Source organism: Alligator sinensis, unplaced genomic scaffold (genome assembly GCF_000455745.1).
Source record: "Alligator sinensis unplaced genomic scaffold, ASM45574v1 scaffold628_2, whole genome shotgun sequence".
NCBI lineage: Eukaryota > Metazoa > Chordata > Crocodylia > Alligatoridae > Alligator > Alligator sinensis.
In genome coordinates, this window is record NW_005841833.1 from 636,658 (window position 1) to 664,226 (window position 27,569).

Genomic DNA, 27,569 nt, shown 5'->3' on the forward strand with positions numbered 1-27,569 from the left:
GGGTCCTCACCCCCCAAAATAATACGATTGAATGGAAAACACAAAGCTTCCGGTGGGTTTTTGCGGAGGATCCCAGTTCCTCCTAGTTTTCCATCCTTGCCGCAGCTCAGCCATGGGGGCAGGGGACACGGCTGGAGGCGGGGCGGGGCGGGGCGGGCGCTATAAAGCGGGCGGAGGGGGGCGGTGCGGGCAGCGGTGCTGGGTGCGGGCGCGCCGTGCCCGGCATCGTGCGGGACCAGGTGGAGAAGGTGAGGCCCGACGGGACAGGACGGGACGGGCTGGGGGGAGGCCCTGCTGCGGGGCTGCTGCCCGGCTTGGCGGTGCTCCCCAAGGGATGGTCCTTCTGGGTTATCACCTGTCTGCACTGAGCCCCGGCTTCCCCTCAGTTTCCCTTCTTCTTTCCTCTGACTTTTCTTTATTTTTCCCCTCCCTCCTGTGAGGGGAGCCACAGGGCACAGCAGACTCTTTCTTCCCACAAGCAAAATCCCCTCCTTGGGTCTCCTCCCCTCCCGCTGGCCTAGCCTGGGTTTTGCAAGAATAAAAGTAAGCGCAGAGGCAACGTCTGCTGGTGGGTCTGTGCAGACCGATCCTAGACGGCTGACCTCTTCTCTTCCGAGGGACTGGGCCAACCCCTGAGCCTCCTAGGCAACATCCCGCGTGTCTGCACGCTTGAAATGGCTCCCCAAGCCTATTGCATGCATGCCAGACACTACTGGAGAAACTCCCCGAGTGTGGAGCGGTAATGGGACTTGGGGTGGGGGGGAGATGGTGGCAGGGTCTGGTGCTGGGCTGCTCTGGACACTTGGGGGTGTGGAGGAAGCAAATGCGACTTGCTTGCGTGTAAACAGGATCTCTGCCTAGCTTGGAGCTGCATCTGATGAATGGTTATGTAACGCCGCACGATAGCAGAGGCAGCTGGGATTACTGAGTGAGCAAAGCTGGGCAGAGCTCATCCTGAGAGCCTTAGGATAAGATAATGGCACCTCTGATACAGAGGGGAAGATAGTTTGGGGTCAGTGGCCTCCTTGAGCAGCGGGTGAAAGATGTTGGGTCTTAAACAGCTGAGGTTGGGGCCCACTTGCTAGGAGCAGAAAGCAGAGCAGAGAACAGGGCAGGCAGCAGCTTCCTTTGCGCTGGCTTGTCCCTTGTGCAGCTGGGATGCTGGCCAGGCATCCAGACCTACTTGGCTTCAAACTTTTTTTTTTTTCCCCGGCATTGTCCAGCTGGCTCTAATGAGCAATCTTTGTCCAGTGAGAGTATTCGGGTCCCTGTCCTGGCTGTTAAGGGCACTCTTGGATAGCAGGAAACCAGGTGACAGTTGGAGGGAGGCAAAACTGTTGCTGATAACAAGCAAAGGGAGTATTGAATTAAGATCCTTCTGTTGGGAAGGGAAGTTAATGCACATTAACTTTCTAAACCTGCCTATATCTGACACACAGCTCTGTGGTTCAGCTGTTTGGTAACTTGGATGTGTTGGTCCTTAACCTGACTGAGTCTCCTGTGTTTGAGATGGAAGCTCAAGTAGGAGGATGGGGAGGGAGGATCTTCCTGTTAAAAACTCCAGCTGGTGGCAATCCTGGGGAGCAGAGTCATCTGCCACCCCTTTTCCCAGCTTTTTGGAGAGGGCTCTGCCCAAGATCAATCAAGACCTTCTTGTTTCAGGATGAGCCCCATGTTAGGCCCTCCAAACAGAGGAAGGAGGCTGGGAAGGGGTGGGTGGGTGGGTGTGTGTGTGGTTGGTGTTTTTGTTTTTTGTTTTTGCTTTTTTTGGCAAGTGCTGCAGGGTGGAGGGTAAAACTTGTGACAAGATACTCCAACAGGTATTCCCTTCTGCTATCCTCGGAGCAAAAAAACCCCAGCAACAGTGTCTCAAGGAAGAATGGCATGGCAAGGCTTTGGCCTGGCTGGTATTGGCCACTTTAAATGCCCAAATGAGATAAGGGCTTGAGGAGAGATGACATGAAAGAGACCAACACAGACTGCTTTCCCCTCCCCTGCCACTCCTACCCACCAGACCAAAAAAAACAAGGAGGGGATGTGACCATGCACTTGTCAGCATCAAGGTAAACTGTTCCCTGGCTTTAGGAACAGCTTGTACTGTGCTCTTGAACTGCACCCTCTCCCTGCACAGAGGGCTCCAGTCCGTACCTCTCATGGCGGACTTTGAAACTTCTGGCCCTGGCAATTCAAGGCTGCTGTAGAGGCCTTGAAACCTTTGGGGTCTGTGTTGTACTCTGGCCAGATGTAACAGATAATTTCACTAAAGTACACAGGAGGAGCCAGAGACTGCCTTTGTACTTCAGTCTGTTTGCAGCTGGGTAGCAGGATCTGGGATTGTGGCTAGTGCCTTCTGCAGTTCTTGAATGGCATGGAAGTCCTCACCCATTGCATGCATCCTTAAGCTTGCAGGTGATGGAGTTATTGCTCCCTTCTTATTTTCCGGATGAGAAGGGGGTTGTAGGTACAGAGACCTGCTGAGCCCACAGCCCTCTGTAGTCAGATGACAGTATCTGCCAAATGCAAGTTGACTTGAGCCCTAGTTCTTGTGTGCAAACATCCAGATCTATAAAAAGCTTGTTAATGTGTAGGATGCACAGGGTTAAATTCTACCTTTGGCCATATCATGCAACTTCCTTGTCTTGGAGTGCTAATGTAGCCTTAATGCCTTCCAAAGTGGGAAAGGGTGGCTGTGCAAGTGTCCATGCCGGAGGAGCCCCATCTGGCAACCAAGTGCAAGATGATGCAGGTAATGTGTAAATGGCCTACACCTGTGATCCACTGAGTGATTAACTGGGGAGGAGGCAACAAAATTAGTTGGCTCAGTGGAATAACAGAGTTTGCCTACAGGCCCAAGCTAATATGAGTTTGGATGACTTATGCAATGTCATTTTCTATTTTGTGGGGGTGGGAGGTGCTGTTAAGATGCAGAGCTGCAGATCTGGCAAAAGGAGATGCTCTTTCCACATCTTATCCAAACGGGCATGGATTGCCAGTGTTCTTGCACAAACCGCAAGAGTTGTTTTTTCACACTCTAGCTCCTGATTCAGAGAGATAAGAGAGCTCTTGGGAGTCTAGAAAGGAGGTGAATGGAGTGTGTCTGGATCCCACCTTTCCATGGGGGTGGGATGGAAGGGAGTACTAGGTTGCTTGCCCCTTCCTTTGGCAGGGGGTGGCTTTGGTGTAGGTTGGCTTTTCTTGTTTGTGTGTTTTAATTTGGCATATTTCATGAGAACCTGACATTTGTTTTGAGTGATATGGAGCCATGCAGGGATTCGCCATGCAGCTCAGCAATGCAGTAACAAAGAGGATGCATTCCTGTTGCGCTCAATGTGCTGGGTGGAGAATTGTTTAACAGGAACTGGGGGAATTCAGCCTTGTCGGCCAAATTAACACAGTCTAGTAGGAGCCACTCAATTGGAAGGAAGTGAAAGAGCCTCTCTGCTTTGCTTTTGGTTAACTAGTTCTGTAAGAAAACACCCAGGCAATAACAATGAGATGTTCTTGTGTTTTCTTCTTTTTTTTCTTCCTAGTCCCTGAGGGCATGAGGCCTTTTCTCCCATGCTAACTATCCTTGTGATGACTTGCTTTTTGTCCATGGCAGGTGTAACTTCAGGCCATTTCCAGCTAGAAGCATTTAAGTAGTGCGTGCTTTCTAATAGGGTATTGGCATGTGTTGTAACTTGGGCTGCTGGCCTACTGGGGCAAGCCCCGACTAGGAGATGTCTAGCTGGAAGAATCAATCCAAGAGTTCAGTTATCCATGTGAAGCCCTCTGCAGCTATTGAACAGATCCACTCTGACCTCTAGCTGGGGAATTTATGGTTTTGCTTTGCTCCTTTTGGTAGTTTGAAGTCTTCCTTGTGATCGAACAGTTGAAGGCTTCCAGCATAGCTTATGGGCATTATGAGCAAGACATAATGTAGGGTTGGTTGGCCAGCCTGGGGCATGGGTGCCATGGGTGGCACAGGCAGGCTCGGTTGCGTGCAGCAGATTGGGGAAGAGTTGGAAAGCGGAGCAGGGAATACAGGGGAGGGAGCAGAAAGGGGAGTAGTCAGAATAAAGGGCTGGGAACATAAACCTGAGCAGAGAATCGAGCAGTGGAAGGGAATTGGAGTGGCATGTAAAGGAAAGTGAGGTGGGCTAACTTGGCATGCTTGGCAAAAAAAGATTGTATTGAGCACAAATGCATGTCATCAGTTAAGTACTGTCATGCCTTTCAACTTTAGCACTGACTGACTAATTTAACCAACACCTATGGTCATAGGGTCTAATTGCTTGTAATCCTTGCCCTGTCCATCCTTCTTCCCAGCCTTCCCCTCCCTTAATGTGCATGTTAGACTTATGACTATGGAATGTTGCTTTAATTGGAAATTAAGTCTCGCTTGGTATGAGGAAAATTAGTTGCCCTTTGAACTAGGGTTTGGGCAGCAGTGCCCAGGAAATGACCGTCTTGCCAACTGATTGCAAGCTGTGTGAATAGAGCTGTAGACTGGAGTGCCTGAAACTCCTAGTTGGGAAATTCTGGGGGCAGGGGGGTGGAATTACAGTAACATGTACCAACAGGGTAGCATGTATACTGAAATTCCTTAACTGATTAATTAACGGATTAAAATTGCTTTGATAAGTATCTTGGGGATGTAAATTCCCTTGAAAGGAGAAACTGCTTGTGCATATTCAAACTTGGTCACATCCTAAAAACACTGCTGTGCATAATGCTCTTCAACTTCCCTCCAGTCTACCTGTAGCCTAGTGTGTTTTCCATTGTAAGATGGCTACAATGGACACCTTGCCTCTTGAACAGTTGCTTTTGTTTTTATGCGTGTGGGTTACAGCTGGTCTTCAGGGAAGCTGCTTATCTCAAGGCTGTGTAAGGTTAAGGTTTGGTCATGTGCCTGAATCTAAAAGCTGTAGGAGTGCCAATTCAACAGCTTCAGTGACGGCTATAAATGGGGAAATGGGCAGTCTCTCTTCCTCGTGGCAGAGAGAAATAAAACTTCTGCCCAGTTCAGATTTGCTGTAGTCGAACTTGCTCTTCACTGCACACAATTCAGGGACTCTTTCTAAACTTGTTGCCCACTGGAGAAGGTCAGCAGCTTCTCTTGTGTATGATGATGGTTGTAGTGAATTGGTATAAGGCACACCAGTGTGCAGGCTGGATCAGTACAGCTTTGTGCTGGATTAAAACTTCATTTTGGGCTTTAAAATTAGGCCCATCTTGGCTTGTCAGGCTAACTGTTAACCTGAGATCAACTAACCTCAAACTCGATACTTCTAGTTCAGTTTGAGCCTGCTGTTGCTCCTGATTTCTAAGACAACCTCTTAGACCAGGTCAATGTTCTTGGACAGGGTCCAAGATGAGGGAGGAAAAACTATTTTAGTCTTCCTCGCACCAAAGTGCCTATAAATGATGAGTCTCCACTAAATGGAGTGGATGACAGGTCTTCAGAGTCTCATGACACCTAGGTCTGCTTTCTAGACCATAGCAGGACCCGTTATACTCAACCTTCCTTAATGTCTCAATCACTTCCAGATAAAACATGTGCTGTTTGTAATGACCAGGATATCCCCGGCATGACATGGCTTTGTTGCCATTAGCAATAGCACTTCATCCTTTTAGAGGGATGATAGCTAGTGTGGAGAGATGCATATGGGTAGCATATAGCAAGGGTTGGTCAAGGCTCCTTGTAATTGCTTCTGGAGTTCTTCGTCTTGACACACAATCTTGGTCCAATGCATAGAAGTAGCTGGGAATTCATCAGTGCAACTGTTGTTGTAAACACAGTCTTGCTGCACAGAAAGGTGTACCACAATACAAGCAAAGCCAGCATTGGCAGACTAGTCCATCATGTGCCCTACAGCACTGATGGCTTACACCTGTAGCCTGGCACTAAGTGTCAGCACCATGGAGCTGAAACTCAAGCATAAAGTGGGTGAGCATTGACCTTTAATATCATTCTGTACCAAGAGCTCACCACTTCTGTATATGTGAAGTAAGACAGTGACTATAAATCTAAAATGGGCTGCTTCTAGTGCAAAGGGGGAACAGCTCCCGTTCTCTAGAAAATGAGTTGCGTCTACCTAACTACTTCTTGTACCTCTGTTTTGTGGCTTCCTCATTAAAAGGAGCTCTGTAAACTTGAGGCCTGCTTTAAGAGACTGATTTTTTTCAAGCTGCCTCTTCTGCTATTTGCCTTGCAAGGAATTGCTTTCTCCAGCAGCTCTGAACATTAAACCTGGGTCAAGGGGCTTTGAGCCATGTGCATAGATTACTGTATTTGAGTAGGAACATGGCAATGGTGGTAAAGACCAAGACTAAATATATCTGTTCTCTTGCAGAATGTGAGGATTGATCCCAGTAGCATCTCCTTCAACATGTGGAAAGACCTTCCTATTCCTTTCTATTTCGCCGTCCACTTTTTTGAAGTGGTAAATCCAGTAGAGGTTGTTAATGGGGCCAAGCCTGTGGTGGCCGAACGTGGACCTTATGTCTACAGGTTTGTATTGGTACTGGCCTGATTTACCTGGGGCCAGGCCAAGCTAACTGCAAGGGAAGGTACCTGTTTGGCATCTGAGTAGTTTGAGGCTTCTGTCATGTGCACTGTGGGGATCCGGCTGGGTAGGCCTCTATTCGGGTTGAGTCTGCAGTGCTGTCAACTTGACCACTAGTCAAAGGTAACCCTGAGACATGAACCTCATTGCAGTTAGGTACACAGAGGGGGAAAATACAATAACACCTCAAACTTTCTAACTTTTGGCTGCAATGCATCAGCTCACTATTCTAGGTTCCTGGGCTGAAGTTGGCCCTGTAAGCACCTGGGGTGTGGTTCTCCAAACTTACTAGTTTTCCTTCTTTCTGCACCCTTGCCCCCTTTCTAAGGCAGCTATCTAAGGGGGTGGGGGCAAGAGCCCAGACCATGGATCACAATGGACTTGAATTCCTACTCCAGTGCACTGCGGGGGGGAGGAAATTTGACATCTCCCCTTCCCTTCTTCCACACACAGTAGGCTGGACAGACTAGGTTAAGTCGCATAGGAAGGCTGGCTCCTAAACCTTGAGATGTCTGGGTACTACGTCAGTGATCACTCCCACTTCTGACTTATTATGTCAGCACTACCCAAGTCATGTGGCTGGCTGATGGCTTGTGCCTATATAAGCAAGTGGCTGGCTTCTAAATAAGCTTGGTCCTTTCCTTGAGAACTAAAACAAAGGCAGGCTTGTTGGCATCAAATGCCTTTGCTTGGATGGTGACGGACATCCTCTTGTAGCAATCTTGAGACCTCCCTTGGTGCTTTCTAAAAAGCCCAAAGCCTCTGGATGCCTGCCGGCAACCTGCAGAGCATCCTTGACGTGACTTGCCAGTATTTGCTAATCGTCAATAAGCTTGATGCGTGCTGCTCGTGTCAATCTGCCCTGTTCCTGTCGCTTGGCTGACTTCCTTCCCTTCTGCATAGAAGAGAATGAAAACCAGGAAACAGTCTCTTCTTGCCTCCCTTCCTACCTCTGCGGGTCTAGGCAAACAGTACAGCTAGTTCAGAGGCACTCGTATTCTAGACAACCATTCTTTTTATAGCCCAAATCTAGGATGCCTGTGTTACTAGTCTCTGTTTCAGATGAGCGCTTTTTTTTTCTGTCCGAGAAAAACAGAGCAGCCAATCCCTAATAGGATTAATAAAGCTGAAACTGAGGAGATGTCAGTGTGTCAGCAAAACCTTAACTTGCTGTGTAAGCTCTGCCCCTATTCATGTGTTGGTGTTGCCAGGGTGTTATCAACCACTGGAAAACACTCTTATGATGACTTGTTGGTTATCTCTTTGCACAGGGAACATAGGTTTAAAACCAACATCACTTTCCATGACAATGACACGGTTTCGTTCCTGGAATATCGGCGTTTTCACTTCCAACCAGACATGTCTATTGGAAAGGAAGAGGATCACGTTGTTGTACCAAACATCCTGTTGCTGGTGAGACTACCAGAAACAACTAATGTTTCTCCATCAAATGAAGGAAACCAACTAGAGCAGTAACAATGTCATATCCTCTAGTGCATGAACCCTCGTCTTAAACTAGACCTCCAACCACATGATGGTGGCTGTAGCTGCCAGTCCATCCCTAATGTTAGGGACACGTGCTGCTAACTGTAGTTACAACTATTCTTCCTTCCTGATTTGCTTCTTAAGTGAATAGTGAAGGAGATCTGAAGCTGATTTAGCAAGACTTTGGTCTTTTAATACAGACAAGGAGAAGCAGCTATAAAGCCCAATGGTTAGTCTTTCTTAAGACTGAAATGCTGTAGTGTCACCCCCCACTTCTGGGGAACAGAATAATTTTCTCAAGGGGTTGAGATGCATCCAGAAATAATGCATGTGGCTGGAGGTGATGGACTTGGAGGTATCCTAGTAAAGTGTTGGCCTGGAGTGGGGAGTAGCTTGGAGTAGATGTGTCCTGTGGCTTGACTTCTTGAGTGAGCCACAGGAGCTTCACTTGATACTAAATGGTGGTAGAGCACGTTCTGCATCGCCATAACCTGTCTATCCACCCCTTATGCAGAAGTTCCTCCTTGGAGGATTCTTGAGCATACTCCAAGGTCACATCATCACAATCTTATGTACCAACTGGGTGCCCCGGCTCTTCCTCCTAAAGGGAGAGGCATGGGGAGGGAAGCTGGAGAGCTTAGATGAAACCATACTGGCTAGGATTTCAGTTGGGGTGAACTTGGCTTGAGTTGCAACCCAAACCCAGGCAGAGTGGGTTTGTGAATTGGAACTTGGCACAGTTCGGAGGAATGTTGTTGTCTGTCCTATTTTTTTTTTTTTAGTAGGAGGTAGTGGCAGAAGGCTGTGGTACTGGGACAAGGTGTGCCATGGTTTCTGACCCATTGGCTGAACAAGGCAGCAGCAGCTTGTTTGTTGTATTCCTGAAGACTGTTCTGAGTGGACAGGAGCTAGTTTTGTGACTTCCTGAACCTCTCTTTCAGGGGGGAGCTGTCATGATGGAGAATCTCCCCGGCTTTCTGAAGGTGTTGATAAGTAGTGCACTGTCTGGCCTGAAACAGACGCCTTTTGTGAACCGGACAGTGGGGGAGATCCTTTGGGGGTATGATGATCCACTTCTGACGATACTGAACACCCTCGTACCTGGCTTGATCCCTTTCAAGGGGAAGTTTGGCTTGTTTAGTGATGTAAGTACACCTGTGCTTGGCAAGGCTAAAATGCCCACGCTGAGTTGTGGGACGGACTTCTTGGTTCTCCCTCTGTCCACAAAGTGAGTTTCTTTGCTGCAGTTACACATGGCAAAGGAACAAAATTATGGTGCACCTCATAAAACAAAGAAGTATTTATCCCAACTTAAAAGTAGCCTTCGGTTCCATGAGGCATTATCCCCCATATTCCCAGCTGTAGCACATCTTACTGCTGCTTTGAAGGTGAGCAGGAGTCCAAAGGATTCCCTGTCGAACATTGCTCAATACTTCTGGCAGATCAGTTTACCTTGGATAAGGAGTACATCTAGGAAAAATGCAAATGACAATCAAAGTGTAATGACGGTCAGATGGATTGCAGATTGGCTGAAGGGTCGCACTCAGAGGGTGGTGGTGGATGGATCATATTCGACTTGGGGGGAGGTGGGTAGTGGAGTCCCTCAGGGCTCGGTCCTGGGCCCTGCGCTGTTCAATGTCTTCATCAGCGATCTTGATGTTGGGGTGGAGAGCAACCTGTTTAAATTCGCTGATGACACCAAAATTTGGGGGGAGGTGAGCACGCTAGCAGGGAGAGAGAGATTGCAGAAGGATCTGGATAGGTTACAGGGGTGGGCAGACAGGAACAGGATGCGTTTCAATACGGACAAGTGCAGGGTGCTGCACTTGGGTAGTAGGAACCAGCAGCACACTTATACGATGGGGAGCTCCCTACTTGAGAGCACGGAGGCGGAAAGGGATCTTGGTGTCATTATTGACTCCAAGATGAACATGGGCCGACAATGCGAGGTCATGGTTGGCAGGGCTAACCGGACCTTGTCGTGCATCCACAGGTGCATCTCGAGTAGAGCCAGGGAGGCGATCCTCCCCCTCTATGCGACGCTGGTCAGGCCGCAGCTGGAGTATTGTGTCCAGTTCTGTGCGCCCCATTTCAGGAGGGATGTGGACAACATGGAGAGGGTCCAGAGGAGGGCCACCCGCATGATCCGGGGACAACAGGGCAGACCCTACAGTGAGAGACTGCGGGACTTGAACCTATTCAGCCTCCACAAGAGAAGGCTGAGGGGGGACCTGGTGACCGTCTATAAACTCACTAGGGGGAACCAGAAGGGTTTGGGGGAGACGCTGTTTCCCCTAGCCCCTGCTGGCATAACAAGGAATAATGGGCACAAGTTGATGGAGAGGAGGTACAGATTGGACATCCGAAAAAACTACTTCACAGTCAGGGCGGCTAGGAGCTGGAACCAACTTCCAAGGGAGGTGGTGCTGGCCCCTACCCTGGGGATCTTTAAGAAGAGGCTGGATACTTACCTGGCTGGACTCATTTGAGTCCCGTTTTTGTTTTTAGGGTGAGTGGTTTTGTTTGTGTTTTTGGGTTGTTCTCCCGCCCTGGCGGGGGGTCGGGCTAGAAGATCTATTAGGTCCCTTCCGACCCTGAAACTATGAAACTATGAAACTATGACCCTGTTGGTACGAAATGACTGTGAAACTGGGAGCAGGCTCATAAAGAAACTAGAATGAGCATTGCAATTGGATGTGATGGATTGTAGGAAAAACTCACACCTCCCTATTTTTTTTCTCTTGTGCAGTTTAACAACTCTAATTCAGGACTGTTCACTGTGTATACGGGGGTGAAGGACATCCATAAATGCCATATGGTGGATACCTGGAATGGGATTAGAAAGGTAAAGGCCAAGTTTCCCTAGGACACTGGTCCACTCTAATAATGCTAGCTAAATTATGCTGTCCAGAGATGCCTCTGACTCGATTCTTATATTAAATCTCTGTAGCAAAACCCCCATGCTAGCATTACTGACTTGGTTTCCAAGATGGGCAACTGTTAGACATTGCTAAGATTCAAGAGAGATGGCAGTATTGATTTGGGCTCTTGAAATACAAGCTGTCTTAAGTGAGACTTGTCACACTTCAAAGTGGGACCTGCAGACTAAAGATGTTGGGGAACTTGGAAAATAAGATCTGGGTCACGGTGCCACATGGCATCACTTCTGAACCAGATGACAGCACGGCTTCTAATTGGCACAGTGTTGGCAGTGGCATGGGCTGCAGATCCACAGCTGGGAAAGAATTGATCTTAATATGGATTGGGCCTCTAATTGGATGGGGATGAGTCTGGCATGTGTAACTTTGGAAAGGTCTCTGTAGCTGGAGACGGCTAGCATTTGGATAGCAGCCAAGGAGAGCTCTGAAGCTGAAGTAACAGTATGGTTCCTAATACCAGGTTGGGATGGAGGCAAGCAAATCGGTGGTTTCTAGCTGTCTGACATGTCTGAGTGAAATGTAATGCATCCAGGAGACTCTTCCTTTAACACTCTGTTAACTTTCCTATAGACAAACTATTGGCGGAGTGAGCAGTGTAATATGATCAATGGGACTTCTGGAGAAATGTGGCCACCTTTCATGACCCCTTCTACTTCTCTGGAGTTTTATAGTCCTGATGCCTGCAGGTATGATGAGCAGAGATCTGCCTGGCTACCAGCATAAGGCAAAAGCTTATGTGAAGGGTGATGCTACCTTTTGGCTTCAGTGGGTGGACCGCTCTAAATTGAAGATGGGACAAGTCATGACTTGGAACTGAAGTCCCACATGCCCTGAAGAGGGAGCCGGGGAATAGATGGTGGCTGTCTACCTGATTTAGACTTGTGTTGTCCGAGCTGCCTTCAGATGGGGAACATGCAGTTCCCCACTAGACCATTACCATAAGCCCATGAATCCTGAGACCATCTAGAGTAGTTTGTCATAGAGGTCAAGTTCCTTGACTTCCAGGAAGAGGAGGTTCTCTGCTATCTGTTCACCCAAGTTCCCTATTGAAGCTACTTGAAGAGTTATCTATCTGCACTTACTTCCAGTATTCTAGCTAGGAGACAAGGGTACTTTTTTTTTTTTTTTAATTTCAATAAACTCAATAGTAAATACAGCCAGGAGAAGTGAGATGGAGGCAATTGTTCCAAGAGCATCTCCTAACTTGAAAGCTGTCTATTTTTCCACACAGGGGCTGAAGCTTGTTTCCAGCTTGAGACATTGCCCAACTGCTATAGTTGAGGCAGCTGTCTAGCTATAGCATGTCTTTTGCCTTCATGTAATAGTGAAAGGAACTGAATACTCACCTAAGCGCTCTTACTGGGTGAATGAATTCAAGGCACAGGTTGCCCAACCATAAAATGAACACCTGCATGTGAAAGCCATTGGCCAAAAGTGCGGGGGAAAAAAAAAAAAATAGTTCAAAGGTGTAGGGTCAAATTTCCTAATAAATATGACCTTAATCTTGATTCTTGAGGTTCAAACAAGGACAATTTTGCTGTATAGCAACAAAATACAAGGGCCTTTCAGCAATGCTGTATTGGCAGGAGGTGCAATGTCCTTGGTCCCATGCCAGGCAGCAGTCTGTTCCAGAACTAACCAGACAAGCCTTTTACCTTTTTTATTTAATTATTTTAATCCCACTGAACAAGTAGCATTGCTCCTTTCTGTATTGGAGCCCCTTGCCTATTTTGGATACTAACCCTACACTGCCCGAATAAGATCTCTTGGCCTGCAGAAGTGCTGTGCCTGGCAGGCTGCACTGGATGGGATTGTCTTTCACTATGGAGGAAGTAAGCTGTGTTTCCCAAGCACAGGGGCATGGGGCTGTGCACCAGATCATGGGCCTCTAAACTGAAAAAATGCTCTGTCCATGATGGTGAATGGAGGGGCCCTTCTGGTAAGAAATGTAGGAGCTGCAGCATAAGGCCAAGGGATGCTTCTCCACGCATTTCCCTTTGGTGCCCCTAAACTAATGTGTTCTTAGTGGGTCCTGCTGTTTTGTTTCCTACTGGAATAACACCCTAGATATAACACTTCTTCCAAGCCATTTCCCTCTAGGGGAAATGCATGGCCAAGCTAACAAGAGTGTCCCATCATATTGCAGTCGGCTCTGTAGCCTCTTGCTGTACATAGCATGCAAGACCGGTTCGGTTCTGTTCCCTCTAGGTCCATGGCGCTGGTGTACGAGCAGCCTGGAGAATTTAAAGGGATACCAACTTTTCGCTATGTGGCTCCAAAGACTCTGTTTGCTAACGGGACGGACTATCCTCCTAACGAAGGCTTCTGCCCCTGTAGGGAGTCTGGAATCCAGAACGTCAGCTCCTGCCGACTAAGTATGTCTGTCCGCATAAGACTTGTCTCCAGCCTAAGTTGCTCTGTGAGGTGCGGTCTCTTCCCAGCAGACTCCCCAATGTCAAATAACCAGTGGTGGTATTTCCCTCCTTGGTCTCCTTCATGGTTCTTGTACTGCCAAGGCCACAATGGTGTATGCATCTCCCTTCCCCAACACTTTTGCAGGGGGAAGGGGCATATCCTACACTATAAATTTTTTTTTTTTTTTTTTTTTTTTTTTTTTTTAAATAGACATTAGGGCTGGAAGGGACCTCGGAAGATCATTGGGTCTAGCCCCCTGCCCCAGGAGCAGGAAGTTGGCTGGGGTCAAAGAATCCCAGCAAGATGTGTCCAAATGTTTCTTAGTAATGTAAAGAGCAGGGGTGTGAAGCTTTTAAAGTTAATGGTAAACTGAATAGTTTCCAGGGACTGCAAATTGGTGTCAAGTAGCTTGCACACCTCTTTAGAGGTCAATAGAAATGGGTGGCAAAATGCCTAGGACACTTCAAAACATGAAAAATATTACAAGCAAGAATAGAAGTTGCACTAGTTATTTCTCCAGTCCCAGTTGGATGGCCTGGGGCTCTTCCAGCTGTACTGGAAGGTTTAATGGATCCTCTTAATACTCTGGCTGAACAATTGGCTGTTAGTGGGTCCAGTACTTTTCAGTAAGGGCCTACCACCTACGGCTATTACCTGTTGCTGTATATCCTAAAGTTGCTTATCCTGTTTTATTAAACAAAAACCATCAATATAGTAAACCCTGTCCTAGAGTTTGGAACTCCTTTAAGGTTTTGGTGTATCTGTGGATTTTTTTTGCTTTTAATTTGGCTCGTCCCACATATGGAGCGAGTACAGGTCTTGTGACTCCTTGGGACAAGTTTGCAGGAGACAAAACAAGGTTTATGAGCCTTTTTTGTATGCAAGGCTTCTACCATAGGCTTGAGCAGTGCATGCAGGTCGGGTAGCTAAGAGAAGCTGGGTACTCCTGTAGCACTAAGGAGTAAGCAGCAGCTCCTTTGTTTGACAAGGAGCCAAACTATAAGCCAAGTTTTCCAACTGGCTGCAAGATGGGAGGCCCTGGAAGGGTAACTAATCTGGTTAGCAAAGCCTGGCTTGTCAGCAACCCAAGTATGCCCAGGAGCCCTGACTTATGGTTATTGAAACCAGTGTGAACTCAAAGAAGGTTAAGTTCAATCTTCCTAATAGGATCAACTGCTAGCAGTAAGACTAAAATCTCCTCTTAGTCCCAACTTCCTGGTGCCCACATTGGATTGTAGGCATCTGTGTGAAGGACTTGCAGGGGACTTCTTCCACTCCAGATGATCCCATGGTAGTTTGTCAACTTGTCTAAACAAGCCTATCATGAACCCTCTGCTGTGACTTCTTCTTTTTTTTCTTTCTGCTCAGATGCACCAGTATTCATTTCCCATCCTCACTTCTACAATGCTGACCCGGTCCTGGTAGAGGCTGTTGGCGGACTCCATCCCACAAAGGAGAAGCATGGACTCTTCTTGGATATCCACCCAGTGAGTTGGTCTCCAAGCTGTGCATCTCTCCTCCTGAAGGGGGAAGATGGGAGTTGGACTAGAGGGATCTGAGTGAGCAAGCCATACTATGTACCCCAGATGACTTCTCAGAGCTCATGCAGAAAAATTGAGGCCTCTTTCAAAAGTACCCCTATATCAAATGGTCAGTGGAATTGGCTACCTTTTCAGCTTCATGCTCAGCCCTGTGGCATGCTGCCACAAGAGCAGTTCCATAGTGCAAAGACTTGATGATAGTTACAGGGACACATTTGGATAAAATCCCTGTAAAACAATAAATTAAATTACTGGCACACCTTTATTTTGCAACTTGCAGACAACAGGTCAGATAAAGCATCACGAGTGTAATTCACAGTTGCGGCTAGTCCTACCTCCTGAGCAACTCCTGCCATTCTGGACCTTTCAGAGTTGTGAAATGGGATGTTGGCCTTTATTCCTTGCTCTTTTGGGGGAGGGAGGGGGCAGGGGAATTGAGCCATTGACTGAACATAGCTGGCTACCATAGCTTATACCCTCAGGCCCAGGGAAGGAAGACTGAGTGGCATTATAGAGTTACATGTTTAGTCATGGCCACTCTAATCACTGCTGCATGGCAAGTGGACAGATTCTCTGTAAATCTCGCTGCACGTAATACTGCAAGGTGCAGCACTTGATGCTGGGGGTGGGGGAAGTAGCCCAGTTGCCTGATCATACTTACTAATGGGAGTACTTCTTGGTGCTTATCCAGTGGAGCATTCATAGCAGTCATGTTTGTTCCCCTAGTTGTAATCCTGTAACTTCATCTTCTGATGACCTACTTCCAAATAGACAGTCCCTAGTATACTGCCTAAAATAAGCCCATCCTGATGCTTTATCCAACTTCTCCAGTAGGTTGAGTTCTGCTAGGGAATTTTTTTTCTTCTTTTTTAAGGCTTTCTCTGGGCTGTCACTTATGACTCTGGTTGTGCTGTGCTGCTTCCAATGAATAATATAGGAAAATGAGCTTTCCTGTCTGTTGGCCTCCACAAGATCATACCTTAGAGCTACTCTCACTGAATCCTAGGGAAGAACTTGGACTGCTGGCAAACCATTGGGGTCTCCCAATCCTGTAGAGTGCAAAGGTGGCCATTGTATGGAGGCTGGCATGGTAGACAATGCAATCCTACCCAAGCTAGAGGTAGGAGACTGATATTTTGAAAAGTGCTTCCTTTGCAATCACCAGGGCACTTCCTCCCCCTGCTAATCAAAATGGTTCTAGTGTAAGCATCAACTTCCAGAATAAGGTAGGGCAGCACTGCTTCATGCTAGAAAACATGCCAAAGTAGAGATTGCTATATGGATTCAGTCAGTATGTCTGATTTAATGGGCTGAGAGCTGTACTTTACCTCTTGGAAAGGACCTCGTTTCTCCCTGCCTCTTATTGTCTACGCATGCTTTGGTAAGTAAAGTCCATAGCAGTAAAAGCTTATCTCTAGAGAGAAACTGTAATAAACTTAATTAAAACACGGGGCCAACAGCGTGCCATTGTGAAGGCTAGCGGCATACTGGGCTGTGTCTAGGAGTGTTGCCAGCAGATCAAGGAAAGTGATTTATTTCGCCCTTTACTCTAGATGTGGCCTTCAGGGCAGAATAGTGTCCAGTTTTGGGCCTCCTGCTACAGCTTGGAGAGGCCAGCAGAAGGTGGTGAAAATGGTTTGGGGGCTGGCATGACTTGTGAGGAGAGGCTGAGGAAACTGGGCTTATTTAATCTGCAAAGGAGACTGAGGGAGGGATTTAATAGCAGCCTTCAACTCCCTGCAGGGGGATTGCAGAGGGGATGGAGCTGGACTGTTCTCAGTGGGGGCAGATGGCAGGACAAGGAGCAATGGGCTCACCTTGCAGTAAGGGAAATGGGCTGGGGGGGTGGATATTAAGAAACTCCATGAGTGTGCAGTAGTGAAACACTGGAACAAGCTACCCAGAGGTAGTAGACTCCATCTCTGGAGGCTTTTAAGGCCAGGCTAGACAAGGCCTTGGCTGGGATGATTTGTTGGGGCTGGTCCTGCTCTGAGCAGGGGTTGGACTAGATGTGACCACCTGAGGTCCCTTCCAACCCTCATTATTTTTTTTTTTCTCTGTGATTCTATGAAAAACCTTCATATTGCACAATTTAACCTTCTCATCTAGTAGCTGTAGGCTCTAGTAAGTAAATGTGTAATCCCTTCATATTCCAGCCTTTTTAAATAGCTTTGCACTGGGAAGGCTTTATGGAGAGACTGGAGGATAGATTAAATAGAGGTGGTTTCTCTGAACAGAAACTGCCTTGTGACCAGGAAGGACTTTAGTCTCTTAACTCTTCATGGTAACATCCCCTTTAGCCTGACAGTTTCTTAAATTCTTCCAGTTGATGGGCATTGGCGGGATACACCCACAGGTCATGGTAGCATATGCATAACTAAATGTGAAGGTCTCTTATCTTGAGTTATTTTCAAAGCAAGCATATGCAGAATGCTGTGATTTCTCTTTGCAGATGACCGGCATTCCCATGAATTGTTCCATCAAGCTGCAGATGAATATGTTCATAAAACAGGTCTCGGGCATAACGTAAGTTGTCACTTCCAGAGGAGCAAGAGATGGTTGAAGAACTCTTCTGTGCTTCCCAGTACAAGCCTTGGAGGACAACGGGCATTAGAGCAAATAGCTGTACTGCAGCAGGAGAGTCTGCCAATGGAGCTTAATTCTACTTTATCTTGATGCTTGACGTTGGGATTCCTGAACTTGCCATAGCATCTGTGTAAGGGGGTTGGAGGGAGGTCCATGGTGCCTACTGGGTTCTAACAAAACTGTTCTGTATCCTTTCTCAACTAGTACTGTCTGTAGCAGTTTGCCTCTCCTGTTTTGTTTTCTTAACCCGGGACTTGGCACCCCATCTGTCAAACATTAATGTTCATATTTCATGCATGATCTTGAATAGCTTCCCTGCAGAAAGGATTGGAACCCTTACAGCCTGTGTAGACCAGCCAGCTGAACTTGCATAAGGGTAAAACTTTTTTTTTCTCTTTTCCTCCTTCAGGCAAACAGGGAAGATCAAGCCAGTCATTTTGCCTATAATCTGGTTTTCAGAGGTGAGTTGGCTCTCCCTTGTGGCTAAACAAGTGCCAGCTCTGCAAAACTTTTAAATGCTGGGGAAAATGTAGGTTGTTCCCAAAGATCTACAGCACAAAGAAAGGATTAAAGATTGCATTAGGTGACTACCAACATAAAGGTCTAGACGTCCAAGATCTCCACTGCAGTTCTTGACACAAATTTTACTCTTCAGCACTTTTTTCAGTATTTCAGTGGAAGAGTGCACAGCTGAAAGGGACAGGAGAGGCTAATTGGACAGGAGACATGGTCCAAATACTTCAGCTGGAGTCTGCCATGTGTATGTAGATGATCAAGTGTCTATCTGTCACTGAACATGTGGCAGGATATGCTTGTTGAAAGAACTTGATGCTACTGAACTGATGATTAGGAAGCAAGCTCTAAAGGAATTCTGTCCTTGAAGTCCATGATGGCTAGGAGGGGAGGCAGGCAATGCAGCCTCTGTTCACACACACTTGTAATTGGCCTGGCATGATGTCCTACCTGTGGCTGGGTTACATGGTCTAAAGCTTTTTCCAACTGTCTTGGAAGAAGGGAGCGCTGTTGCTGCTACCTTTTTAAACTATGCTGTACAGAACCTGCTAAACTCCCTCTTCTCTGTTCAGAGTGGTTCCCTTGAGGGTCCAGTCCTAAAGGAGTTCTACACCAACCTGGTCCTGATTCCATCTGTACTGGAATATGTGCAATACATCTCCATTGCTCTGGGTACTGCTTTGATGATTGCTGCCATCCTACTCATAATAAGTCAGGTAGGAGCTTGCAACTCTTGACTTCTGCAGCTTTGTTTGGTTTGTGACCTTAATCAATTGTGTATCAAGTTTAAAGCAAAAAAACCCCAAAACAACAACAAAAAATCCGACTCAATGCAGCGCATGTTGATCTGATGTGGAATGATGGAGCTCTCAATATTTTGCTTGCAGCATGACCTGCCATGGCTTTTTCTGCTCACCTTTCTCTGCTAACCTGAAGTATTTCTAGCCAATGGTCTCTAATATCTGGGAGTGACTTGCTTTCCATGCCACAGGCTTGTGAATGCCAGCATATATAAAGCACTTCTAGGGCTTTCCAAATTGGGTCATTTGTAATGGACTCTTTCAAACAAAGAAGCCACTTGCTCCACTCTTCCCAGGAGCTCTGTAGTTCTTGTTCTTGGTGTTTGGGTACCTGAGGCTTACTCTTATCTCTAGTCTAATCGGAGTAAGTTCTGAAGCTTAGCTATGGACTGAAAACGCCCAGAATATACAAATGCTTCCACTTCTGCACTCTTCTCCACCCCAGTTAAATGCTATAACATGCTTTGAAGAAGTTTTAGGGGCTTTTTGTTCAATTTTTTTCCATATTCCTAGCCAAAACAAATTCCACATCCAAGTGTCCATCTAGAACCATAAATGCCTACTACTGGCAAACCTCCTCCACCCCATCTGGGGCTTCAAATGTTTCCAAAACCTTTGGCAGGCAGCCTGTTTGCAGGCTTCAGCCTGGAGGCTTGTGGTTTGGATGCCCCTAAGCTTTTTGGTTTTGCCCTCAGCCATAAGGCCCCAGGAATAAGCCAGGGAAGAGTCTCTTCATTTCCAAGAAGTGGACATAAAGCCAAGACTTCCCACTCCAGGAGCTATATGGGAGGTTTACTATATAGTACCTTAGCAGGTACTATCCCCATGCCAGGTGGGCAGTCTTCCCCAGTGCAGCTAGGAGAACTGCCTCTGGTCCATGTCTCCCTTGCCAGGTAGTCCTAGACTATGCTTGACCTGAGCCTTCAAGAGGCTGAGAAGAACATGCGGGGTTTTTTTTGTTTTGTTTTTTTATATAAGCGATTCTCCCCGAGAACCTAGAATAGCTTCTAATGGGGCAAAATTTTCAGTATGATCCAAGCCTTCTCTTGTATCCACCCTACAGTCTCTGCACAGTGGAAGCCAAGTAACTAAATACAAGGTGTACTGAGCACCCTTGCCAGCTCTGCTGGAGGCTGAGCATGACTGGCCATCTGTAGCCGTAGAAACATGCTGCTGGCTCTACCGTGTGCTCAGTGGCTTTCAAACTAAGCTTACAGGAATTGGGTATAAAGAGGGGGTGCTTGGAGGCTTTAAAACCCAGGTAGACAAAATCTTGGCTGGGATCTAGTTGGGGGGGATGGTTGTGCTTTGAGCAGGTGGCTAGACCAGATGACCTCCTGAGGTCTCTTCCAACCCTTGCTTCCTTTTTGTTCTTGGCCAAGAAAGTGAGGTGCTATTGCCACACAGTCCATGTCAGACTGAAATGGGTTTTAATTGGAGTATGTAGACTTTTTGATGCGAGGGTGCTCTCAAGTAGCGAGGTCCAGTATGACCCAGAATATTTTTTAATAACCAAAAACAAGAAACTTTCATGCCAGTCCAGAAGGCCCTGCCACAGGGAAATAGTGCAGGCTTTACTCTGGTAGAGTCAAATGCTGTGGCCCTTCCCCCTCCAGGGCAAAGCCGCTCGGAGCACAGCTCACCAGCCAAAGCATTTTTCTGAGCACGTACTTAAATGTGAGCTGGCTTGGCAGTGAGAGCACTTCTGTTGCAGGAGTCCAAGATAGCTCCTCAGTGCCAAGGGAAACTCCACAGAGGACAAAAGGCCTGTGCAGCACACCTAACATAAACCCCTTATATACTCAAAGGCATTTAAAGTCTGGCAGCTTGGTGTCCAGGTACTTAGTGGAGTTGCTAGACCAGGGTGGGGAGCAATTATCAGGCAGAGGGCTGCTTACTGAGTTTTGGCAAGCCATATGGCAGGCAGCCAGGAGCAGATAAATATTTTTCTAAATCTTCTTTCTTTCTGGGGGGGCCGCAGGCCAAATAGAATGGCCTGGCAGGCTGCATCTGGCCCATGGGCCGCATTTTGTCCACCCCTGTGCTAGACAGACCCTGCACTTTGCACTTCCCTGAAGAGACTGCTTGCAGCAGTGAAACCAAACTGGGATTAAATGCCAGCCAGGATTATTGCACAGGAAAAGCACTTATTCCTAAAAGCTCCACGTGCCAAAAACCAAACTGAGACTGAGATGGGTGACCCTTGAGCTCAAGCCTGAGACTTTTTTTTTTTTTTTTTTTTTTTTTTTTTAACAGGGTTTGGTTGTAATATAGAGTTAGGAACCCCAAACTTCTGGCCTATAGGCTTAAATGGGCTGGTGCCTTCACTACTCTTTTCCTTTCTGCAGTGAGGAAACAACTTGGGGCCACATGGGTATAATGGATTTCTGCAGTACCTGTTAACTCCATATTTTAACCTGTCTTTTAGTAGGAAGCATTAAGCTAGTAAAAGGTGGGACCGACTATCTTTTTGCTTCCTCTGCTCTTGGTCTACTGTCATCTAGTTCTCCTGTGCTTTTACTTTGTTCCTGTTCATGCTGGGACAACAGCAATGCATGCCAGCCTGAGTTGGCTGCCATGTTCATAACTGTCTGTAGGCTCACAACTACCCCTGGCTGGTCATCAAGGTGACCTCTTTGGGTGGTAGGTGTGTGCTTGCTCCTCTGGCTAAACTCCATTCCCTCAGGCCAATATGCTGTTCTTTGAGGCCTCCTTCCATGGAGTCTACTTGGAAGCAGCAGGATCCATGTGGGACTTTATTCCTCTTTTTTTTTTTTTTTTTTTCTTTCTTTAAGGGAACCCTGTGCCCAACATGGGATTGAGCCCAAGGCTAACGGGTAAACTTTAGCTATTTTTTGTCCACAGTCTTCCAGCAGCAAGCTCTCCAGCTGACTAATGGTGTAAGCAATAGTCTGGAAGCCAGTTCCAGGAGTGGGTTGTAGAGATCAACCTGGCTACACTTCCTTACTAGAAACTTGAGTGCTGCTTGATAGAAGATGAGCAAACTAAAAACTTGAAGGCTATAAAGCAGATGGATGTGGGTTTTGGGGTTGTTTTCTCATTTTTCCAGGACCAAGTCTTTATTCTGGGATCCTAGAGATGTGCAAAACCCATAGTCCCATCCTAAGTGCCTGTGAAATATTGAATACTCCCTCCTTCTCCCTCTCTTCCTCCCACCCCCACAACAGTAATAGCTCATTGGGGTTAATAGTCACTTAAGCTGTATGTATAAAAACACTGTGCCCTTCCCTATTTGCTGCCTGCCAACCCCCACTTCCCCAACTAGTCTAACTTTTTGACTTGGGGAATTTTATTTTCTTCCTTCCCTTCCTGTCCCCCATGACTTAGTTGTCCCTCTCTTCTTTTTAGCCTCAATGACTGTAAATCTGTGGGGGGAATCTCCCTCATTTTGTGTTACTAAGCAGGTACAATTCTGGATAGTACTGTACTACTGGATAGCCTTGGACCACAACAAAAAGCTGCATTTTTTGGCAGTCATGGTGACTGTTCCCTGGAAGTGTTAACAACTGATTCATCACAGTGATCATCTAATCAACCACAGTCCTTCCCTCTTGAAGCTTCCCATTCTCTATCAAGAGACTTCTGGCTCCTAACTTCTCACTAGCTTATAGTGGAATTTTTTATTTTGACTAAATTCCTCCAAACTGCATGGTTTTTAAGGGCAGGGGGAAGTGGCCTTCTAAGAGGGGAGCACTGTACCTATAAACTAAATCTGAAATGAGAACCTTAGCGTGCCTTGATTACAGAGCTAAACAATAGATTATAGCTTCAGCCAGGTTAAAAATGGTGTCTTCCCTATAGTCCTGAGCAAAAACTGCTCTAAATGTTCTTGTTGCACATGTGCAACACCACTTGTGTGCATGCTACTAAGTCTGACTGGTACAGACTTCCAAGGTGAAGATAGACCGTTTTTAACCTTGTCTGACTACTGTTTTTATTAAGTTCCTGTTTGAATGAAAATTGGAACACTTAAATTCTAGTTTAAACATTTGAATCAAACTCTTAACCCAAAACATGACTGAGTTAGCTTTAATCATATAAAGGCTTATAACTGTATAGAGGCTTTTAAAGTAGAAGCTTTTTTTTTTTTCTTTAATGATGTCTAAAATGCAACAAACTAGCCTGATTATCTTCTAGGAAAAATGCTTTTTATTTTGGAGTAGCAATAAAAAGGGCTCAGAAAATAAAGAGGCCAGCGTGGCCTTCTCAGCAAAACCACTGCCTCCAGTTAAGAGGAAGGTGCTGCACGAAGCCAGCTTGTAGGTGGGTACCCAGTCAAGGTAAAGCTTGCATGTTGTAAGCAAAACTAACAAATGGTGCTCAAGTCTGCTATGGAAACTAAGCTCTCACTACCCAGTGTGAAAAATACATGTGCTTCTTGCAAGCTTTGCTTGTGCCTTTAGCTTAAGCAAGCTCCTTGCAACAACTACCAAGGAAGTGCCAGGGGTAGGACAGGATGCATCCTTGAGTTCGGGGCAGAACAAGAGAACTGATGGTAATATTGGGTGGTGGACTTGAGGTGTTTGCAATGTTGGTTGGGAATGTGGAGGCTCTTCTGGCAGGCTGCGAGGATGAGCAAAGAGGAGAAAGAAAAGGAATATAGATCAGACCCATTGCCTGGCACTTCTGCACAGCAGAACTTGCTTGGGGATGGGGAGAGTAAATTGGATGCTACGTACAGGCAGTAGTGGGGATTTGGGCAACATCTTCAAAGATTTGATTTGGGAATGACGACTGAAGGTCTGCCTCGGCCAATACTACGTGTGCATACGTCTCCTACCAAGATGGGCCTTGCTGTTGGAGCTTCCTTTTTGGGTGTCTTTTCTACCTATAAAGAGAGAACCCTATCTTCTAGAATGGGTGTCACCTCAGGAAGACCTAGGTTCTCTAGGTAAAGGGGCGATGTCTCGTATTAGACCAAGTAAATACTTGGAAGTATTGTTCGTTGCAAGCTTTTGGGCGCAAACGCCCTTCTTCAGGCATAGGGACAGTCTGCTGGGGTTCATATACTCTCCTGGGCGGAAGAGCAGCCAAGATGCAAAATGCACTTGAGGTAGTATGAATCCTTGGCTCAAGGAGGCTCACTTCCTCCAAGAGATCACTTGGTGGAGGATCTCTCCCTAGTGTCTTGCATCCTTGTACAAAAATGGGTGGCATGGGGACAAGGATAATCTCTTGGTTAGCTGGCCGTCTTGACTAGATTGGGGGGGAGGGGGGCTGTGCCATGTGGTCAAGTCCTTATTCCATATCTGAACATTTTGTACTTGCTTTTTGCTCTTCTGGACCACCTTCATGGCAATCTGGGCCAAGTAAGACTGTCTGCAAATGAAGCAGCAGGTTGCTAGCTACTAAAGCGTAGCTGGAAAGACTTGTCATCACAAGTGAAAGGCTCTTTCAGCAACCCTTTGCCAGGAATGAATAAACTGTCCTTTGATCTGTTGCTCTTGCAGTGTCACTTAAATTGCCAAGGCTCCAACCTAGAAGTGCCTGGCACTTGCTGTAGTCCAAGATGTATAATAAAATAACCCCCATGTTGAAACCTACAGCTGAAATTCCTTTTTTTGGCATGGTTGTAGAGTAGTCCCTATTGAAGTGACTTGGATGCCAATACCTGCGTGGGTAGAGGAGTGCTGGCTATTCCCAGTAGGCTGGTGGGGGGGGTGCTGACTTAATATAAAGGTTCCTACTTCTCTCACTTGTTTGGAGCGGGTCTCCCCACCGGTTGCTGCTAAACAGCTCTGCTCCAGTTTATTGTGAGACTTGCGCACAAAGCTTCAAATGCTTCCTAGTAGCTCTAGTTATTGGGCAGATGCTGGTGTCTGCTTGCACCATAATGAGCCACCTCTAACTCTGCTCTTTTTTTCCTTTCAAAGCAGAAAGAGGCTAGAAAGAGGAGTCCAAAGGAACAAGGCCTACCAAATGGATCACCTCAGTACTCTGAAACCAGTCCACTCCTGCAAGATACCAATACACGGAACCAGACGGAGACAGCCAAAGCTTGACGTGCCAGCCTTGAAGAGCAGCTCCCATTAGTGCATATCACTACACTCAGGGATATGAATGAAAAGCGGTTCTTGAGAAGGAACCTCTCAGATGCATCCAGTTGAGAACTAGACTTCTTGCCTCCAGTCTTGCATCAAGCACAGAACATGCTCAAAGAGCAGTTGGACACTGCCACAGCAAACCTTCCCAGTCTTATTCTCCTCTCGTGTCTTTGTGCAGATGATTCAAAGGACTACTCCTGGCATGAGGCCTGCAGGTGCCTTAGCTGTTTGGCTGCCTGCCTGCCAGGCAGAAACAAAGACGGAGAACTTCCAGGCAGTCTCCTAAAGAGTCCTCCCCTGCAGCCGTACTCCTGACTTGCCTACTTGACAGTGAACAAGGCACTTTAATACCCAGCCCTAAAGCAGAGGAGGTGCAGCTCTGTTTCATAAGCTGGCAAGTGCTGCATGTAAAAAGGAGGGGAAGATGCTCATCCTATGTGCTGCTCGAGGTGCGAGTAGAAGGGCTTGTTGCACTAGACCACTTCTGGCCACTTTTTTTAAACTCCTGAGGCAGCAGGGAAAATGAGTTGACTTGCCAGCTCTCCAGTAATAAGTCCACCCTCCTGCCCCCCGTAGAGTGAAGTTTTTCCTGGGGATGACTTGAGTCAGCAGTGTCCACACATCTCTAAGGGACCACACACTACCAGCTTAGATCTGTGCCATGCTATTAAAGACTGCTATAACTGTCTTAATGGAGGCTTCGGACTGAAGGCTCATTCTTAATTGTATTAAAGCTCTAACAGGGTTGAGTGAGGGTTTTAATCTGGCTCGCAATGCTGTCATGTGCTCAATCACAAGATTTGGTCCTTGTGACTGACCACTAGAATATTAAGCTGCTGTTCAGTACAGATGGCTACACTTTTTTCCCTTAAGGTGTGACTTGATTTCTTTATAGGAGTTTCTTGGCTGTCCTGGATGCCGGGTGTGTGTTAAGCCCAGGTGCTGTCCAGCTCTTCAAATGCCAGAGCTTCTCAGCCTCACTGGTAGTATGGACACAAGCAGAAGACTTGCCTGTGGGGAAGGAAGTGTGTGGTCAGCTTTTCAGGCCTAGATTAGTTGATGCTAATCGGGCCCCTAGTGGCACTTTTTGAAGGCATCCTTGAAAGATTTATGTACAGTTTTTCTGTACCAGATCAAGTGCAAACCTTTTTTACCTGTCCCCTTTAAAGAAGAAATCTCCAACACCACCATTATGCTAGTTGGTAGACCATCAGTAGACTAGACAAATGGCTACAAGTAGAGTAGGAAGTCATGAAGGGAGAATTTAAGCCTGGTTGGAAAAAGTGACTTCTGTCCCATGGAGAGCTAGAACAACTACTTGGTTTAAGCATGGCTTTGTGTGTGTTGCACCAGCAGATCAATGCGGGACAGTCTGGGTGAGCACAAATTTATCTCTAACTGCAGGTAACTCTGCTATTGGTCCCAAGATGGTATCTTGTTTAGCCTACCTGAGTGTCTTGCTGTTTGTTAACACTTTTGTATTTTTTTTTTCTCTTCTCATGAGTGAATATTGCACTATTTTGTAATCTGGTGGTTACCAAATGGCTGGATGCCCAACCAATGGAAAGCACAATAACCCATTTTGGCTTCCTCCATGTCATAGGTTGCCTCTCTCTTTTTTTTTGACGGCTTCCTTGTCTACTGAAGTGTTTTAGTGATGCAGTGGTGCTAATAATAATACTTCATTGTGTGCCAGGATGCTGGCTAAAGGCAAACAAAATACTGAAGTGCAGGTACCAGGTGAACACTTTCTTCAGCCTCCTCCTAAGGGAAGGCATAACTTCAGTAATGGTTAGCTGCTGCACAATGTCTGCCCTCTGCATCCTAGTGAATTATCTCGTTTCCTTTTTGTACAGACCATACCCTCTCCTAGCACTTGTCTAAAGACTCTTTATTCTGTGGTTTCTCCAATTGCACTGAGGTGGTGAAATTGTCTTACTGTATAACTGGTTTAAACTGAAATAAAGTCTAGTCTCAAAATGACATGTCCTTCATTGGTGGGCTGTTTTTTTTTTTTTTGTTTTTCTTCTTAATGTCCTTGGCTTGGCTGTCGAGTTCAAATCTGAACTGGCCTCTTTGGTACTTTAATCCATCTAGATGTCCAGTTTCTGCCCCCTACCCCAACCAGTGCTGGGGATTTAGATCTCATCCTGATCCGAGACACACATGCTCTGGATTTGAATCCTCTGTCAATCATCAGTGTGTTGTTTGGTTTTTGTCCTCCTTTTTGAGGGAAGGGGGCACTAAAGGCCCCTAACCCACACTTTTGCCTGGGTAATTCTGATGCTACCATCCTGCAGGGGAGAGGATCTCCACTTCTGCAAATATCTACTACCTCTTATGGCATCTGCCCATTTAAACTAGTTGGAGAAACTGGGGGAATGCCCTCTGAAACTGGAAAATGGGCTCTGACAATACTCCAGGGCTGAAGGGGAGTAGGGAGGCATTCCTCCTTTCCCAGTCCATCAGCTGTGTAAACACTGCAGATAAGCAAATCCCACTTCAGCTTGGCAGTGTAATGAAGACTAGTCTAGCAGGTGTTGCCTAGGCTTGTCCCACTAGCCTTACAGAGGATTCTTAACATGCGGACTAATTCTTTCCAGAAGAATGAACTCCTTGCTCTCGTTTTGAGCTATGCACCCTTGTGTAGAAAGGTGTTACACATTAGTTCCTTGGT

General features: G+C 46.6%; 1 protein-coding gene across 4 annotated transcripts; it reads left to right on the top strand.

Annotated features, from left to right (window-relative positions):
- Positions 1-2: 2 nt before the first annotated feature.
- SCARB1 (scavenger receptor class B member 1) lies at positions 3-26,883 on the top strand. 4 transcript variants are annotated; one of them, XM_025197835.1, is made up of 13 exons: positions 3-52; positions 6,336-6,493; positions 7,820-7,961; positions 8,975-9,178; positions 10,783-10,878; positions 11,543-11,658; positions 13,181-13,347; positions 14,756-14,874; positions 17,381-17,454; positions 17,924-17,975; positions 18,600-18,743; positions 22,986-23,111; positions 24,725-24,856. In XM_025197835.1, the coding sequence occupies exons 1-12, from the start codon at positions 32-34 to the stop codon at positions 23,109-23,111; spliced, it is 1,419 nt and encodes a 472-aa protein (XP_025053620.1). In that variant the 5' UTR covers positions 3-31; the 3' UTR covers positions 24,725-24,856. The 4 variants fall into 4 exon arrangements, with proteins under 4 accessions (XP_025053620.1, XP_025053612.1, XP_006015160.1 ...); XM_025197827.1 differs by having other exon boundaries at positions 24,722-24,850; XM_006015098.3 differs by lacking the exon at positions 22,986-23,111 and having other exon boundaries at positions 24,722-26,883.
- Positions 26,884-27,569: the final 686 nt, after the last annotated feature.